Source organism: Oryx dammah, unplaced genomic scaffold (assembly GCF_014754425.2).
Source record: "Oryx dammah isolate SB20612 unplaced genomic scaffold, SCBI_Odam_1.1 HiC_scaffold_3, whole genome shotgun sequence".
Taxonomy (NCBI): domain Eukaryota; kingdom Metazoa; phylum Chordata; class Mammalia; order Artiodactyla; family Bovidae; genus Oryx; species Oryx dammah.
In genome coordinates this window covers 65633317-65649481 of record NW_024070187.1, presented here as the reverse complement: position 1 = coordinate 65649481, position 16165 = coordinate 65633317, and the positions used below count along the sequence as shown (strand labels likewise).

The 16165-nt window shown below is 41.5% G+C and overlaps 1 protein-coding gene across 2 annotated transcripts in view; it reads right to left on the bottom strand.

The window, feature by feature from the left end:
• ATP10D (ATPase phospholipid transporting 10D (putative)) overlaps positions 1-16165 on the bottom strand; it is a 129729-nt gene that overhangs the window by 27493 nt on the left and 86071 nt on the right. For both annotated transcript variants that reach the window (XM_040238145.1, XM_040238146.1), the window contains exons 11-16: positions 13422-13610; positions 9847-10453; positions 9084-9190; positions 6187-6313; positions 4092-4276; positions 588-897 (exon numbers count right to left, since the gene is read on the bottom strand). In XM_040238145.1, coding sequence (XP_040094079.1) covers positions 588-897; positions 4092-4276; positions 6187-6313; positions 9084-9190; positions 9847-10453; positions 13422-13610 — 1525 coding nt within the window. The remainder of the gene's footprint in view (positions 1-587; positions 898-4091; positions 4277-6186; positions 6314-9083; positions 9191-9846; positions 10454-13421; positions 13611-16165) is intronic.

The following is a 16165-nucleotide window of genomic DNA, read 5'->3' as shown; positions in this document are numbered from 1 at the left end:
GCCCCTTCCCCCTCCCCCTGACTTTAATTTTTTCAATAGCACTTGTCACTGTCTGACATCTTAAATCTTTATACCTTTTTGTTTTGTTTCACTTTCATTGCCCTCCTCCTACAGGTAAGCTCCTTAAGAAAAGGTACTCTGTTGGTTTTGTACACTCTTTCTCCACTGCCTAGGATAATGCCTGGTACATAGAAGGCACTCAATAAACAGTTGTTGAACGAATAAATAAATGAATTGTTAATTTTCCTGATTTTAACTTTCTTGAAGGTAGAACTCAGGGACTTATCAGGTCTACGTTTAACTACATAACCCTCCTAACCCAGGTGATCTGGGGCTCTGATATGTAACACGGACTCCTATTATGTTGTTTTCTATGTCACATCTCTACCACCTGATTCATAACAGGGGGCCAAATAGGTGATGGAGGGCAAAGGAGAGGCAGTCGGGGGATGGAGAGAAAGAAGGGAGGAGAAGGACAGACCCACAGAAGGGCTAAGGGATGTACGGAAGAAAGGATAAGCAGAAGAATCCGCCTTTGGTGTGACGTGAAAGGGGGAAGCATGGGGCTGGGTCCCACTGCCACTCACCGATGGCCAGGGTCATCACCCGGAGGTGGCTGCGCACCAGTTTGACCACCTCGCTCTTCTGCAGGGGCGTGGCTCGGCAGCAGACCACAGCTTGGCAGCGAGCAGTCAGCTCCAGGAACTGCTTCTGCAGACTCTCCTGCAGGGCAAACTCCAGGGTCTTCCCTGTGATAATGAGTGCAGCCCGCAGCCCTGAGCCCTGCAGGGTGGGAGGAGGCTGGTGTAAACTCGCACTCAACGATGCTTGCTCTGGAGAAGCTGGGTTCTTCTGAAGTTCTTTCAAAATTGTATCCATCAGCATCTCACAGGCATTCTTGAAAGGAGAGGCACAGACATTTAGCCTCGGGGCTCCCTTGCTGGCCACTTTCAGCTAAATTTATCACTGCTATTCTTTAACATCTGCCGCATCCAGGCAACCCCAGGGAGGGAGTAACAGGGTCCTTCTGAAGACCTCACAGCTCTTCTGCAGAGACTTCTGTGTGTATGTGGGAAGGGGATAAATGGATGAGGAACATCTCACTTCCAACTATACAACTGAGAAATAGGTGTAAGATTTATGTGTGCAGTTTACAAATTTTTGTGCAGTTTACTTCTCAAACTATAAATCTCAAGTGCACTCTGGTCTCATTCTTCCATTTTCTATGTGCTTGGCTTTAGGCAAATTATATAACCTCTCTCACCCTCAACTTTCTAATCTGAAAAATACAAATGTCTACATTATACAGTTGTTGTGAGGAATAAGTGAAATAATGCATGCAAAGCTCCTAGTGTAAAGCACAATACTCAGAATTTAAAACAGTAATTATTATTCTCTTCTTTTTGATTCAACACATTTATTCACTCATTCACTTAACTATTTACTGAGAATTCTAGATGCTGGGGGCAAGTCAATGAACCGGAAGTCCCCACTCTCACCAAACTAACATTATGGTCCTGTTCTCAGCGGCCTCATCACGGTTGGATTGCGTACAATCCCTCCACTCTCCTCACCCCAGGCTAGGAAGGTCTCTGAAGACAGAGAGCACTCTTAATTTATTTTTGAAACCATCATAACGCCTAAAAGAGGACCAAGTTAGTCACTCAATAAATATTCATTGATGAATTCTACTCAAAATAAGAACAATAAATTTAACCAGAAACTACAGTGTCAAATGACACAAAGGACAGAGACAAACAAAAGCCTAGAGCAGTGCATATAAGTTCATACACTCAGTCTAAAAATATTTATTCATGAAAGAGTTCCTCACTCAGAGGCTATTTGCTCTTATTTCAAATGCTGTTTTATCAAGTATTTCTCAACCCACAATAAAATAGGTGAAAAGTAGGTATGGATATGTAGGCACACATGGACACAACAAAGATTTAACAACCACATACACAATAAACAAGAGATTCAACTTCAAAATGGAGCTACCTGGCAACCTTCACCATGGGTACAAATCTGATCCCATACACCTCAAATGTCCCCACTGAATCAAATATGCTCATTAGAGGCTCAAAATGTAATAGTAAAAAATTATCTTTAAAAACCCTCTAGAGTTTGGTTAAATTAAAATGGTACATTTGGAAGGTAACATACTCTGCAGTCATTGAAAACCAAGATGCCTATTCACCTGTTGCGAGCTGTTTAATTGCTAAGTCATGTCCGACTCTTTCGCAACCCTATGGACTGTAGCCCGCCAGACCCATCTGTCCAGGTGATTTCCCAGGCGACAATACTGGAGTAGGTTGCCATTTTCTTTTCTGGGGGATCTTCCCAACCCAGGGATCAAACTCATATCTCCTACTGGCAGGCGGGTTCTTTACCAGTGAAGCACCAGGGGAGCTCTTACATCTGCCAGGGGCCATATTAAACAATTTATATTTTCCCATTTAATATGCACAACAATGCTATGAAATAGGCACTACTCTCACATTAAGGAAAATGACTCAGGTGGTTAACTCCCAAAGGTCACATACCTGGTCACTGGCAGGCTAAGCATTTGAATCCAGGTCTTACTAGACTTAAGAGCACATCCATTTTAGTGACTAAAATGACCAGGAATTTTCTGGTGCTAACTCCCTTGCTGATACTGGGATCTGGCTGCTAGTTTTGCTTAGGGGTTCCCGGGCCACTGTCCACTGCCAAGGAGAACTAAGTCTGTATTAAGGAAAATTCTCTTCCCTCAAAGTGTACCATCTAGCTGCGTATTGACTGACGACTGGCCATAAAAACATGGCTAATCAAACATGGTAGCCTGTGGCCAAGACCCAAGATGTGATCCGGGTGGCAAGTTCCAGACAACTTCTGAGAGGCAGGTTGCTATGGCAAAATGAACGTGACTGATAGAGCCTGACAACTTAGGAAGGAAGGAGGAAGGTTTTCCAAGCAAATTATACAACATGCACAAATTCTTAGTGCCACTGTATTAAGAATCTTCAATAAAATGCCTGTTTAACTAATTAGATTATCTGTGCTAGAGATTAGTGACAGGACTTCCCTGGTGGCTCAGACGGTAAAGCGTCTGTCTACAATGTGGGAGACCTGAGTTCAAGCCCTGGGTTGGGAAAATCCCCTGGAGAAGGAAATGGCAATCCACTCCAGTACTATTGCCAGAAAATCCCACGGACAGAGGAGCCTGGTAGGCTACAGTCTATGGGGTCGCAAAGAGTCGGACATGACTGAGCGACTTCACTTTCACTAATTAGATTATTTGTGTTAGAGATTAGTGGCAGGGCTGGAGGGAAGAGGGTACTGGAAAATATAGGCTGAATCCAAACCTTTTAAATTCCTTCTCCTTAAAAAAGGAGAAGAGAAAACTTTTTTCCCTTCAAGTTCTTTCAACTTTTGATATTCTCAGGTGCACTATATAAAATTTGCCACTAGAGGGCAAGATTATCCTCTGAGCCTAATTTTAGAATTATCAGGAAAATATTCACACAATTACACCAGAAATCACTTCCCCTCAGCTTGAAAGGGAGGAAGATGCCTGCCTCACATCTTGACGTATTTTGTCATCATGGGCTAAATCTGGTCAACTCAGTGACAATTCAACATGGGGGTAAGAGAGAAGCAAATCCATTGGAAATTCTTTTAATGGGAATTTTTTCCTTTGAATCATTATATCTTCCAAGCTTTTAAAATAACTAAACAAGCTACATTGCTGGACAGTACTAGCAGTACAGTCGCTAAGTCGTGTCTGACTCCTCTGACCAAATGGACTGTAGCCGGCCAGGCTTCTCTGTCCATGGAATTCTCCAGGCAAGAATACTGGAGTGGGTTGCCATTTCCTTCTCCAGGGGACCTTTCTGACCCAGGGATCAAACCCAGGTCTCCTGCATTGCAGGCCTGATTCTTTACCAACTGACCCACCAGAGAAGTCCCACTGCTGGACAGAAGAACTAATTATCAAGGAGCTAATGGTTATTGGTTTTTCTTTCTCCTAACAGTCATGAAATCACAAGTATTCCACTGGCTTTGGGGGGAAAAAAAAAAAAAGGAGACTGGGCTAATCTCAGGGTACATACTTTGCTTTCAGTATTGAGGATAAAGAGCTTGTCATTTGGCTCCAGTAATTTGCACGCATAAGCAATATTGACAGCTGTCTCCTGTTTGTCTCCTGTCAGCATCCAGATCTTGATTCCAGCTTTGTGAAGGGCTTCTATAGCCTCGGGGACCCCCTCCTGCAGACGATCTTCAATGCCAGTAGCACCTAAAAAATAACCGGAGTTCAATAGGGCTTGTAAGAAACAAAAGCCAGCTGAAGCTCGCCTAAACTATGCTGCTGCTAAGTTGCTTCAGTCGTGTCCGACTCTGTGCGACCCCACAGATGACAGCCCACCAGGCTCCCCCGTCCCTGGGATTCTCCAGGCAAGAACACTGGAGTGGGTTGCCATTTCCTTCTCCAGTGCATGAAAATGAAAAGTGAAAGTGAGGTTACTCAGTCGTGTCCGACTCTTTGTGACCCCATGGACTGTAGCCTACCAGGCTTTTCCGTCCATGGGATTTTCCAGGCAAGAGTACTGGAGTGGGATGCCATCGCCTTCTCCGTGCCTAAACTATGATGGAAACCTATCTGTTAGCTGATCCTTTTCTGAACTATGCAAACCACTCCAGTAGCTTCAAGGGGTCCAAACGAAATGTTGACCCCTCAGATCAAAATCATATACAAAAAAGTAATATTGGGGCAGGAAAGCCTTAGCAATCAATGAGTTTATCAAACTCACTTGCTCTCCTTCTGGCTAGCTTTCTTCTAGGGGGATTGAGGGGATTTCATTCAGTTACTTATATAAACTTACTCCCCAATTTTGCAATTCTATGATACTCCCAAGGGTAAAGACAGGCTTTTAAAGAATGTTCTGGTCAGTAACCCACAATATCTATTTTTAATGCTCTTTCATACTATAAGTCCATAATTTCCTTTTCTAAAACAACTGAGACTAGCTATATTTTGGAACTCAAAAGCTCTGCAGATTTTTAGGTAACACGGTACATGAGTCATATCTTATCTGGTAATCAAGCATATGAATATTTCCTTAGCAAAACTTATAATAAATTACAATAATCACACTAATTAGGATAATAAATACTTTAAACAATCTTATCAAATCAGGCCTGATCTTGCCACTAAATGAGTTTTGGCGCTAAACCCACAGAGCATGTTGAGTTTGGGAGCGCAGACGAGGAAAAGCGGATCTGTTATAGACCACTCATACTGTCACGGAGAAACGACTTGGGAGGAAGATCATTACTCCACTGGCTAGAGACCAAGTCAGGTCATTGCTTTTCTCTGAACCTGAGGAATGGATCTTAGAGACTGGTATTTTGGTGTGTGAGCATTTATATTAGTATCTAGAAGTCCAGACTCTAAAACTGTGTTTTTCAACCTTGACTGCCTCTTGGGAACAACTTGGGGAACTTTGAAAAATTCAAATACCCAGGCCATATATCAGGCCAACTGAATCAAGATTCTGTGGGTAGGCACTGGTATTGTTTAAACTCCTCCAGGTGATTTTAAGATGCAGTTCAATCTGAAACAAGGGGTGTCAAGTGTGCAACTTTTAGCTGAAACCAAAAAGTAAGAGAGAGAAAAAAAAAATTTAGTCCAATTGCAGGCACAGAATAAAGAATATGGGCCCTAGAGTGAGGGGTGGATAGCTCTGAGCTTCTCCCCAGCTCTGCCAGTGACTAGACTGTGACTCTGAACAAGTCATTAAACTGCTCTGTGCACCAAGTTTCTTCTATGTAAACCAGATCTGTAGTGTGGGATTCAAAAAGACAACATATACTAAAAAACCTTATCCAATACCTGGCAAGCCAATTTCTCTTCTCTTGACCAAGGGTATTTATTCAGCTTTATATTCTATGCTAAGTGCTGAATTGTTAAATGATCTTAAGGATGATCATGCTGAGCCTACCACAAATGAAGTCAAGTTTACTGTGGTCAAAAATGGACTGGGAAGGATTGGAAGGTGGGTAGAAATCAAACTGGACAGGGTGGATAGAACCACATATATCTATTATATCAAAGTGGGAAAAAAAGGCACTGGTGAATAACTAATACAGAGACATTAAGTATTAAAAAAAATTCTCCATTAAGACAGTACACCGTAGTCCACCTACCAAGTAAAGTTAGTTTGTTCTCCAACCTCATGGCAGATTCAAGGAGTAATTCTTCCCTGTTGTCAATGCTGGTTTCAGCCAAAAAATGATTTCTCAGCCACTCTGCATATTCAGTGTCACTCATGACCTATGGCAGGGGGGGAAAGCTATGAGGCAGGCTATGTGACAAAACCATCAGGACCCACCCTAGAAAAACATCAAACCATGAACTCATTTTAGGTATACCTCTTTCTGGGTTCACTTAGGCCAGGTCCAAATACCATACCCAGTAGCAAACCTCCCAAGCTCTGTGATCAGACTAGTAAAACCCTGAGGATGGATGGACCCTGTAGCTCAGCATCTCTGGGAAATTCTACTCATAAGATGAAAGTGGGTCAATCTATTTAATTAAACCAGGAACTATGCAGAGAGAAAGGAGAAAGGAGCCACTTGAAAGTGAAATCCAGGGGGATTCTAATGGTGCAGCTGAGAAAGTGGTGTTAGGTACTCAATTTCAGGTGTCACATAGCTACAGCAGCAGCAGTTTTGTTTGGCCGCACCATGCGGCATGTGGGATCTTAGTTCCCCAACTTAGGGATCAAACCCACACTCCCTGCATTGGAAGCGTGGAGTCTTAACCGCTGGACCACTGGGAAAGTCCCACCTTTGATTTCTTTTGATGGTTGGTTTATGGGGTGAGTTATTCATAGGGGTTAAAAGAAAGAGGACGCCAAATGAGTGAAGCAAGAAAGCTCTCTTCCAAAGAAAACATTAAGTGGAATTCCTAGAGAAAGAACCAATGCTACATGTTCCTTTGTCTTCAGGTTGCTGTAGAGAAGAAATTTACTTTCAATTCTTATAAAGCAGCATGGAGTTGATGGGGTGGGGCAATTTCTCTACTCATTCTTGCCCACAAGGTAATTTGATTTGGGAGAATCTGACATCTGCTGGGCTCTATCTTTATTAGGACAGAATCATTCCGCTGAAAAGGCAGAGGCTCTGTTTTGATCTCGATTTCTTCACTCTTACAACCATGTGTGAGACAGGCTTTTGATTATCCTTGCAGCTGATATTAAGTGCTTTGGAGTCTATAAAATATGCTACTTTTCCTAAGGCAGTTCCTAAGAATTAGAATTTGGGAAAGAAATGAGAGATGCCTGCACTGGTCTCAGGACCTAGTTACAGTCTCCAATTCAGTTAAGACTCCAATTCAGTCTGCAGTTCTCTCAGGAGCTCTATCATTTAGGAATTATCAGACAGTCATTAAAGAATGGATACTTTGATCTACCCATTTCTCTCCATCTTCTCTACTAGTTAGAGCTCACAATGAAGGACAGAAAATTGACACTCTGGCTTCTAACACAGCAAAAATTAACTGCAGGGCTCAGAGCCAGGGAGGGAGAGGATGACAGAATGGGTGGGAGGTAGTTATGAAGAAGCGAGAGAGTTGGCAAGAGCAGCCTGCTTGGTTCTCCTCCAGTATTTCCCCTGTGTGGGAAGGGGAAGGGAAAGTCGCTCAGTCGTGTCCGACTCTTTGCGACCCCATGGACTGTAGCCCACCAGGCTTCTCAGTCCATGGGATTTTCCAGGCAAGAGTACTGGAGTGGGTTGCCATTTCCTTCTCCAGGGGATCTTCCCGACCCAGGGATCGAACCCGGGTCTCCCGCATTGTAGGCAGACGCTTGGACTGACAGATAAATCATTGAAGGACAAGAAACAAGGAACTAAGTCTTAGCTATATCTTGATAGCAGACTCCCTTCCCTTCCCCGTAGTACATTCTTCCCTTGCTCTAGGCCGTACTAGACTCTCCTTCCCTGCCTTAACTAGACTTCCCCATCTTCTCCTGCCATGGCTCTCATCAATGAGCTAGCTGAATCTCCACTGAAGGCAGAAACATTACCCAGGTGTGCATTTGGGGATGTAGTTGTAGGGATGGGACTCGGCATGTCTTGGCTTATTAATAAGGGAGGGGAATCTAAAGGTGTAAGGCTTTGCATAGGCTTATTACACCTGAGTGGGCTTCCCAGGTGGCACTAGTGGTAAAGAACCTGGCAATGCAGGACACATAAAAAGATGCAGGTTCAACCCCTGGGTCAGGAAGGTGCCCTGGAGGAAAGGGGAACCTACTCCAGCATTCCTGCCTGGAGAAGCCCATGGACAGAGGAGCCTGGTGGGTCCACAGGGTTGCAAAGAGTCAGACACAACTAAAGCAGCTTGGCACATAGCACACATTACAGCTGAGCAGCTGGACTTGGTCAGTACTGAAGCCAGGCCTCACTGGCCAAGGGGCATAAAAAAACTTGACAAATTTACTCTTAAAAGACTCTGTATCTCCGGTTCTCCCAGGCTCCCAGGGATGGTTTCGGTAGTAACACCCCTCAAATCACTTGTTGGAACTCTACTTTTTATTACATAATTTTTTATGTAGAAAGGAAAAACTAGGTCTCAGGATTCTTCTACATAGAGAATAATCAAAACTGAGATAATATTTAGGGAATTTATCTGGATTTACAGATAAAGATGTACAAGCAAACAAGGAAAAAAATATCAAGAACTTCTAAGGGGAAAATAAAGGCCTGTCTCTGGCCTCATTCATTAAAAATGCTAGAAGACAAAGGAATGACATTTACAAGGTACTGAGAGCCACAGAGTAGGATCCAGGGATTTTTATTCCCAGCCATACTGCAGTTTCCAAATGAAAATACTCAGATCTACTGAAAACTTTCTGGCAAAATACTTTGAGAACAAACTCCAACCAACTAATATATAAGGAATAAGGAAGCTATATGAAAAGAAAGCTACTGGCCCAGGAACTTTCTCAGATATCTGGATCAGGATTTGACACACGCTTGTTTTCATTAAACGATGGTCAAACACAGGAAAGAAAGAAGCCAGTGGGTGCACCAAGCAGCCTCACCCTCTTCGCTATACAGAGAGTGCGCAGGCCTCGTTTGGCGTAGTCATCCAAGTGCTTCTGGGTTTTCTCCCTTATCATCATCTGCTGTTTTTCCAGACCTGGTCCATCTGAAATAATTGATGAAACACAAGTGCTCCTACCAGTTTATCCAACGACAGACATTTTTTAAAAATAATGGAAGCTTAATTCATAACAAACCAAAGGCCTCATAGTTTTGAATCCTAAATGTGCATTTATAAAAGGGACCCCTTCAGAATAAATCGTTCCCTTGTTCCTTTCTCCTTGGGGAGAAAAAGGCCCCCAAATTAATACAAATACCATTCCCACAACGGTGATAATGACAGTAACAGTGATTATACTGATGCTGGCTGTCTTCCACTGAGCACTTACCATTTTCTAGGCTCTGAGCAGAGGCACTGCATATATTGCATATAGTACACGCCTTTGATCCATTATCTGCTGATTATACTATGGACAAATGTTATTTGTTTTTGTAAAAATGTGAAAGCCTATACTTGAGTGTAACTTCTATTGTTTTAAACGTTTGTGTCCTCCGCCATGAGTTACACAACATTCTTACCCTGGTCTATGGAACCCCAAAACTTCGGTGCTTTCTCACCAAATCCTAGGCCGCTTCCCCTACTTCATCAAGTGTGATGGATCCTCACAGATCTGCTTGTTTGCCTTTATGAGACCATTGAGAGAGGCCTTGTGATCACCAAGCCCTTCCCATCACTTCTTTCTCAGACCTGCATAAACCCACCTGGGGAAGCCACAGAGAGCAACTCCATGATTGTGGAATCAGCGCCCTTTGTATATACGACCACTTGGTTGGAAAGGGGGTGCCGGACCACCACGGACATTCTTTTTCTTACTGAGTCGAAGGGCAGGATATGTAGGAGTTGAAATGTTAATGGTCCCAAAGCGGCAAAGTCCACCACGACCTGCTCTGGGGTCCGGGACTGCAGAGTACACTGGTAAGCCCGGGCAGCGTACACTAAGGCGGCTTCATCGGGGCTCTCAGCCTCATAACACAGGGTGGAGGTCAAGGGCTGTCCAGGGAGGGCTTCCACCTTGCCATTTGCGATGCCTGCATCGCTGTTTTGTTTCTCAATTTCTGTGGGACGTGCTGAGTTATCAGAGCCCTGGAGGCTCTCACTCATCTGAGAGATCTCTTCCTCCACAGGTGAGGCTGGTTTCATTCTATTAAACAGAGAAAGTCTGCTCACAAAGGCATTTGGGACTCCAGATGGCTCTTTCCCACTGGCAAGAGATGGTGAACTCGACCTTCGGACAGACAGTCTCTGGAAGAGGTTCTTAATCTCTTCCAAAGATTTAATGGGTATTCCACGCAAAGAAGAGAGTCCGACCTAGGAAAGATAACATGAGAAGGTCTCAATAAAACAGTCAAAAGCAGTTGATAACAACTATGAAGTCAAACTAGGGGACAAAAGGACAATGAAAAGTTACTACTCCCTTATATAGCAAACTGTTTCATATTTAACAATGATGCAAAAAAATTAATAAAAATAAAAGCAGCCATTATGAAAAAGATGTGCTAATGTTGGTAGCACTGTGAATTTCTACAACCATTTAGGAAGAAATCTGACAGCTCATAGCAAAAGATATAAAGTGTGCTAATATTGGTAGCAGTGGGCATACTTTTAGCAAATTTTTCTGATAAATAACCTAATATAAAAAATTATCTTTATTATAGGCATCCTAGCAATAATAATTTAAAAATTATAAGTATTCAATAATAACAAAATAGAAACATCTTAAAATGTTATATAATATTTAAATATCAAGTTTATAAAGATTACAGGGCTATACTGAAAAAGGTATAAAAATAGTGTGAGCAGCAGAAAAACAAATGAGTAATTTGTAGAAGAAAGTAAATCAAAAGACTAACAAAATGTTTTTTCTTTCATTTTTCAGATTACAAAAAAGGTGGTTAATTGACTTAAGAAAAATAGGCCAATAAAGTAGTTTATGGAAGACTATCAATATCATGATATGAATTCAAATTTCTACTTTTATAGAACTTTTTCTTGTTCATATTCTGATTTCTTCTAGATCTTAACTCTTATCAGTGATTCAATTTAGAATTTAATACTAATTGGGAAGACCGATTATTTGTAAAATTTTCACAATAGAAATGTCCAAGGAATTAAAGAATTTTCTCCTAATAATTATTAATTTTATGATAGTTTGAGGGACTCATGTTGGTCAATTTGCAAACTTACTGACAACTCAAAAATGAAAAGTGAACTCAACTACAGATGACGTTTCTGTATTACACATGAATTCCAATGAGATCTTTATCCACTGCCTTGCTATCACTACCTTAAAATATCATGAGGCTTAGGCTTTTATATGCCTATAGAGATTTTCTTTCAGGCCACAGAATATTACATTCTTTGGGGATAAGACAACCATATTTCTTAAGCAGAAAACACCAAAAGATGTCTGCATTGGAAACAGATATATATCAAAAGGTGTTGTATGAGGAAAAAACAGAATAACCAGTGATTTATCCTCTAACTAGATAACTTCAAAGAGCAAATGTCTAATTGAAATCTTATAAAAATACAGTTTCTGATCAAATGAAAGCTTAATGAGAAGTTATTTTTATGTTAAAACTGACCACCTCTGAAGTTGCCAAGAGAAAATGATCTAATAGAAAATGAAAATTTAATTGGGTTGTGCTGCAAATTGAATTTTAAGTGAATGTGTGCAAAAGGGGAAATAGTTATACTCAAGGAAGACAGCACAGCGAGTGGTGAATCACCAATCTCTAAAGCAAGCCTTCCTTTTTAATTGAAAATGAATTTTCCATGAATTCTAAGCTAAAAAGAAACTTTAAAGATTCAGCTTGTGTGGGAACAGCAGAACCTTGTTATATTATAGATGTATTGGATCTTCCAGTGATTGAGTTTACATTACCCAAGTGGCATGTGAAAAGGTATATTATCATTAAACATGATAATGAATCTAATACATTTTGCTCAATGTAGTGCATATGTTGGAGGTCTCAGAAGTTTCACAAAAAGCTTCAATTTGGTAGGCAAAGTAAAGCAAAATGAAGTGTTTGCCAAGAACTGCTCTCATTAGCTATCCTCCTAGAAGCAAAGTAGTGTAGTAGCACGGATCCATACTCCCTGGGATCAATCCTATTTCCCCAACGAACTGGTCCTGTATCCCTGGGCAAGTTACTTAAGCTTACCTGTAAAATGAGGAGTAGTAGAGTAATAGTACCTAACTCATGGAACTGTTAGGAGTATTAACCCTATTAATACCAATAAATCACTTGCTGCTGCTGCTAAGTCGCTTCAGTCATGTCCGACTCTGTGCAACCCCATAGACGGCAGCCCACCAGCTCCCCCATCCCTGGGGTTCTCCAGGCAAGAATACTGGAGTGGGTTTCCATTTCCTTCTCCAATGCTTGAAAGTGAAAAGTCAAAGTGAAGTCTCTCAGTCGTGTCCGACTCTTAGCGACCGCATGGACTGCAGCCTACCAGGCTCCTCTATCCATGGGATTTTCCAGGCAAGAGTACTGGAGTGGGGTGCAACATCATAAATTCGGAGTACAGGTTAAGCGATGTATAAATGTTACCTGTTACTATTGTTAATTACAATCCATATAAGACCACGGGGCTTCCCAGGTGGCGAAAGTGGTAAAAAGAACCCATGTGCCAATGCAGGTTAGATGTAAGAAACTCCAGTTCTATCCCTGGGTAAGGAAGGTCCCCTGGAAGAGGGCATGGCAACCCACTCCAGTGTTCTTGCCCGGATAATCCCGGGGACAGGGGAGCCTGGCGGGCTGCCCGTCTATGGGGTTGCACAGAGACGGACACGACTGAAGCAACTTAGCAGCAGCGGCAGAGTAATAGTACCTAACTCATGGGACTGTTGGGAGTATTAAACCTATTAATACCAATAAATCACTTAGAACATCATAAGTTCAGAGTACAGGTTAAGTGATGTATAACTGTTACCTGTTACTATTGTTAATTACAATCCATATAAGACCATGGGCTTCCCAGGTAGGGAAAGTGGTAAAGAACCCACTGCCAATGCAGGTTAGATGTAAGAAACTTCAGTTTGATTCCTGGGTAGTGAAGGTCCCCTGGAGGAGGGCATGGCAACCCACTCCAGTATTCTTGCCTGTAGAATCCTCATAGACAGAGGAGCCTGGCAGGCTACAGTCCATGGAGTTGCAAAGATTTGGACATGACTGAAGCAACTTAGCACACATGCAGAGTAAGAGCACATAACAAATATATTTAAACCCAAAGTTCTCTTCTGGAAGGTGACCCTCGTTTGCATTAGTCTTACCTTTTGCCGTGGCTGGTTAGGAGCAGAAACCACTACTGTGTTGCATATTGCCAATGCAATAAAGAAGTCGATGATGTACAGAGTCTCCAGTGGTGGATCTGGGATCGTCTCATCCGTTGGGGTGAAGAGCAGAGGTGTAATCTGACTAAACTTGTCCAAAAGCCTGGTGTCTGGTATCACATCTGTTTCCTGAATATCCAATGAGACAAAGTGTGGTCACAATAAGCATCTAAAAATATGAGTTTTAAATCTACACAAGAAGCATGATTTCTAACCAGAATCTATGAAACATGAGACAGTAAACTATTCTTTTTAAAAAAATTTGATGTACATGGTATCATGGGAAGTGAAAAAAAGGAAATAAGAGACAAAGAATTAAATGGAAAATCCAGAATGCATAATATGAAAGGAGATTACCTTGACTATTAAAGTAAGAGATAAAGACAATGCCTTTCACCAAATTCTAATTGAACGAGTATTTCCTTATTTTGAAATATACGGTGCAGAGCTATATTTTATTGTAGGATTCTACTTTGGGCATAGATTCATCCAACAGCAACTGATGAATATTAATTCTTTTAAAAGTAAGCATGTTATTCATACTATGTTATTTTAACAAAATATCTTATGGCTCAAGTCACTACTATTGTTTAAAAACCAACCCTTCAAAATAAAAACTATAAGCAGGTTAACAGAGTTTATCTGTATTTCCCTAGTAATACCTTACAAGACATGAACATCCATGCTTGCTATGCTAAGTTGCTTCAGATGTGTCCAACTCTTTGCGACCCTATGGACTGTACCCCCTTGTTCATGGTTCTTCTGTCCATGGGATTCTCCAGGCAAGAAGACTGGAGTGTGTTGTCATTCTCTCTTCCAGGGGATCTTCTCGACCAAGAGAGAGAATCAGCGATGAACATTCAAGGGTCCCTCTAAGAGAGTTCTGATTATCAAATATATTTGGCAACTGTGACCTATGGCCTTCTCTTTTGTACAAGTCCTTTTACAAATTGGCTTTAAGAAGTTTCACTATTGGGGGAAAAAACTTCATTCTGTTTAACACAGTACTTTTGACACTTATTTAGAAGTACTAGCTTTAATGAATGAAATTCCTTTATAATTTTGTAATATGTAGTCAGCTGCTTTAGAAATTTTTCGGATGACTCAAAAAAGGGATCATCGTCTCTGAATCAAGTTTTCCAAAAAGTGCCACCGTATTCTAGAGGAATCCAGGATGCTGGCAAAGCATACTGACTTCAGGAAAGCCAAGAGAGGCGATGGAGAGAACAGACTCAAACGAGATGCTTGATGTTAGACTCAGTGATCATGGCTTGCGTTTTACACTTAGGAGTTAAGTTTTAACACAGGCTCAACAAGCAAAGAGCACAGGCTGGGTTTGGGTTCAGGCTCTAGATCCACTACCTGCTCTCTAGGGGCCTCAGGCAACTTACTTATTTAACCCTCTGAGCTTCATTTCTTCTGAATAACCTTAAGAAGTATACCTACCTCAGAGGGTGGCTGTATAAAGTAAATGAGACAACAAGTGAGACGAGACCAGCACAAGATAAACTGAAATAATTTTATGTTCCTTTTTCTTCTGGAATGACACTCATTTTCAGGGAGTTTACTTGGTTCACAGTGGGTTTCAAAGGTCCCAGTTTTCTGCTGTCAAAAGACATTCTTAAATTTCTACCTAAAGACAGCATCTATTGTTCTGTGATAGTTTACTCAGCAAAAATTTGAACCATGTTGTGTCTGACAGAGTTTGTAAATGTTCGTAATCTGACGACTGCTCATTAACTAGTTGGCCACATTCCCTCTCAAGTCTCACACAGAGTAACACTGAGTGAGCAAGAGTCTGTGCTGTGCCCTCAGTTACTTGGAGAACCATCCCTTCCTTGAGGATCCCCTTGCCAAAGTTAGTTACAAGAGAGTGGCAAGGTCTGATGCTTGGGAACCTTGTTGCATGGAATTGATGAAGGCTATGATGATACTGGCATCTAGTGAGTGTGAGAGAGGCTATAGGCTGGAGCAGTATTTCCAAAGGCATCCTTCTCAAAATGTTTATACATATTAAGCAAAACTCCAAAGAGTTCCATACTAAAATAAGTTTAAGAAATGTTTAAATAGGTCTCTCTATTGTAGCACTTCTAAGAGTGTTTATAAGGTACCGGGAATCTCCAAGAAGCAGCCAGTATGCAGGTTTTGGCAATGTTATCTCTAAGAGACATTTGCTCTTTGGAACTCGATCAGGATTGAGTTACAGACCTTAGAGGCAAACAGTGATTTTATTGTACTGATGATCTCCACACTGATGAGTAACTGGCTTCAGAACATCAGGACTCTACTTCATTCTGAAGTTACTCTAAGACTAATGACAGAGTTGTAAGTTCCATCTTGGTGACAAACACTGTTGACATAAATCAATCTAATGTGTCATTCAGGGAATTTAAGAACCGATGCTGTGGCCATGAGAATAAAAGAAGGCATGGAGCTGACCAAAGCTGGGACTCTGATTGACACCATATTTACAAAAAGAATTGTCGAAATAGACGTGAGGAACTCAGGACCATACAAGACCCCAAAAGCATCAAATATATATATATATATAAAGAAGAGCCCAGAAGATTTAAGGAATGAGCCATGTCAAAATGAAGCTGCAAGAACAACATATTCTTCCCTTTAGTTGGTGTCTCTAACAAGTTAACACTGAGTGACTAAGGTGTTTAGTTCCTGACCTCAGG